Source organism: Loa loa, assembly GCF_000183805.2.
Source record: "Loa loa unplaced genomic scaffold supercont3.471, whole genome shotgun sequence".
Taxonomy (NCBI): domain Eukaryota; kingdom Metazoa; phylum Nematoda; class Chromadorea; order Rhabditida; family Onchocercidae; genus Loa; species Loa loa.
In genome coordinates, this window is record NW_018108651.1 from 9,242 (window position 1) to 11,741 (window position 2,500).

At 40.8% G+C, this 2,500-nt stretch overlaps 2 protein-coding genes across 2 annotated transcripts; both read right to left on the reverse strand.

The window, feature by feature from the left end:
• Nucleotides 1–173: 173 nt before the first annotated feature.
• LOAG_13262 (hypothetical protein) lies at nucleotides 174–1,444 on the reverse strand (the record flags this gene model as incomplete). The annotated part of the gene is made up of 4 exons (XM_003148772.1): nucleotides 174–374; nucleotides 575–700; nucleotides 1,148–1,250; nucleotides 1,356–1,444. The coding sequence occupies 4 exons, from the start codon at nucleotides 1,442–1,444 to the stop codon at nucleotides 174–176; spliced, it is 519 nt and encodes a 172-aa protein (XP_003148820.1).
• Nucleotides 1,445–1,816: 372 nt separating this feature from the next.
• Nucleotides 1,817–2,177, reverse strand: LOAG_13265 (hypothetical protein; the record flags this gene model as incomplete). The annotated part of the gene is made up of 2 exons (XM_003148773.1): nucleotides 1,817–1,972; nucleotides 2,013–2,177. 2 exons carry the CDS (start codon nucleotides 2,175–2,177, stop codon nucleotides 1,817–1,819), a joined length of 321 nt encoding a protein of 106 aa, XP_003148821.1.
• Between the last annotated feature and the right edge of the window lie 323 nt (nucleotides 2,178–2,500).

Below are 2,500 nucleotides of genomic sequence, written 5' to 3' on the forward strand. Positions count from 1 at the left end.
TTTACAAACCATTGTTTAGAACGGGAGAAACAGATATAAGAAATGCTTCCACGAAACTTAAATTACATTTCATAGCTAACCAGAATTAAACCGATTCACAACTGGTTCTCTTTTATTCCTAAACTTGACTAAAATTTCTTTCCAACATATGAAAAAGTAAAACAAACCGTTTCTCAAAAATGCCATGTATGAATTGAGCACATTTTTTGAGCAAGAGTAAGGATAATGTATCGACCTCCGACCGTAAGCACTCGGCATATCTCAGCAAACATCTTTTCTACGTCTTCCAACATGTCCTCATGTGCGGATGGAATTAACGCATCAAGCGTTCCCTTGTCCAAGACAACGTTGTATTTTCCGTCCGGTGCGTCAATCTCAAAAAAATTTTGAAGGAAATTAGGAAAAATTAAAACACAAAGAACTGATTTCATAGGCTTCGTTGTAAATAAATTAAAATAAAAACCTGAAAACCTAAACCACAATTTGATTCTTTAGGAAGATTTCAGCAAACTATAATCAATGCGGTTGCAAACTGCAACTACAAAGTGTGGTTGGTTAAAGCGAAAAACATTACCTTTGCTGCAGAACAACATACAAATTGCAATTCCGGTCTGGATGAACTATTCTTGGCAACTTGTTTCTGGATGACTCCTTCATCAGTATCGATACTCTCAATCATCTGATAGCCATTATCATAAAGCTATAAAACAAGAAAGTCAAGTAAGACAACTGAAGGAAGTATAATTTAAGTCAAAAACTCACTTTTAAAACTCCAGTTTCATAAAATATGATCTCCTCTGCTTCAGACACTAAACTAAGGAAAGCAGAGAAATACATAGATCACTAAAACTCGAAAACATTATATTTACAATATAATAAAGTAAGACGTCTACACATGTCAATTTTAAATACCATCAAAATGTGCCCCAAACATGGAAATACATGGACAAGCAGTGGAAGCGTATAACGAAATGGTTCGATGACACCGTCAAATCCATTCCCTTATCAAAAAAGCCGATTTTTTAATAGAGAGATAAATAATCTTCATGTTTGCGGTTCAAGATGTTCTGCAGTTTTTGTTGATTAAAACGCTCTTGTAAAAACCAACGCCTTGAACAAAAATTATAAGGATGGAAGTGTACCATACTTGGCTCGCCAATTCCGAACTGCCGCATCCAATTTGTAGAATTTTATCCGTCGACTTTAAATATCTAGTTAAAACGCGTCCAAAACTTTTGAAATCACCATACCTGAACAGATAGATATATATACATATTAATTTTAAATATCATTAAAATATGCCTCAAACAGGAAATACATGAGGCGAGTAATGTAAATAATATTAATGATCTTACCATTCGAAAGCATTCTTGGAATCCTTATAAAATTCCTTCCAGAATGACGGATCCTGGAAATCGCCCGCGCCACCGGGAATAGCAGACATAACACTCTGAATACTAACGTTATTATTTTGGAACTTATCGTTCCGTCATCTCGTCGAAAGAACGCCCAACAATATTTCGACGGCAACTTACCCCCAAACCCACCCGAAACACCCGCAGATGGCCAGCAGATTTGAAGTGGTGGTTGTTTGTGTTAGTCGTATGTTAAATTGCAAACGATATCTTGCATTCCGTTAATCGCTGTGATCTATTCATTGCAAGCCTACTTTATCTTTACTTGCACGATTTTATGAGTCATATTTGCACGCAAGACTTACAAGGACCACTGGTGCAGTCATCCATGCTCCTTGTATGGCCTAACAGATTTCTTCAGTCTGTGATCTGTTCACCCTACTTCTATCCACTTCCAGCTTTTACTTACGCTGATTGCACCATAGAGATCTTAATGGTACGCGCGACCGTCCAGGTTCTGCATGCACGAGCAATCCTACAAGCCCCACTCGTACAACCTTACAACCAACCCGTATACCATTTGCATGACCATACTGGTCTTCCTTGCACCTAGGACCCTACAAGCTCCATTCACATAATCTAACATATACCATTTACGCGACCACACAAGTCTCCCTTGCACACGCGATCACACTGGTCTTCCACCCGCGATCGCAAAAACTCCTTTGTGCGTGCGGCTATACAGGTCTCTCCTACACGCGCGATCGTACAGGTCTCCGTCGCACCCGCAACTCTATGGACTCCTTTTGCGTGCGCGGTCATACAGGTCTCCCTTGCACACGCGATCACACTGGTCTTCCACCCGCGATTGCAAAAACTCCTTTGTGCGTGCGGCTATACAGGTCTCTCCTACACGCGCGATCATACAGGTCTCGTTGCACCCGCAACTCTATGGACTCCTTTTGCGTGCGCGGCCATACAGGTCTCCCTTGCACACGCGATCACACTGGTCTTCCACCCGCGATTGCAAAAATTCCTTTGTGCGTGCGGCTATACAGGTCTCTTCTACACCCGCGATTATACAGATCTCCGTTCCATTCGCGACTGTACAGAACTCCCTTGTGCGAATGGCCATACAAGTATTC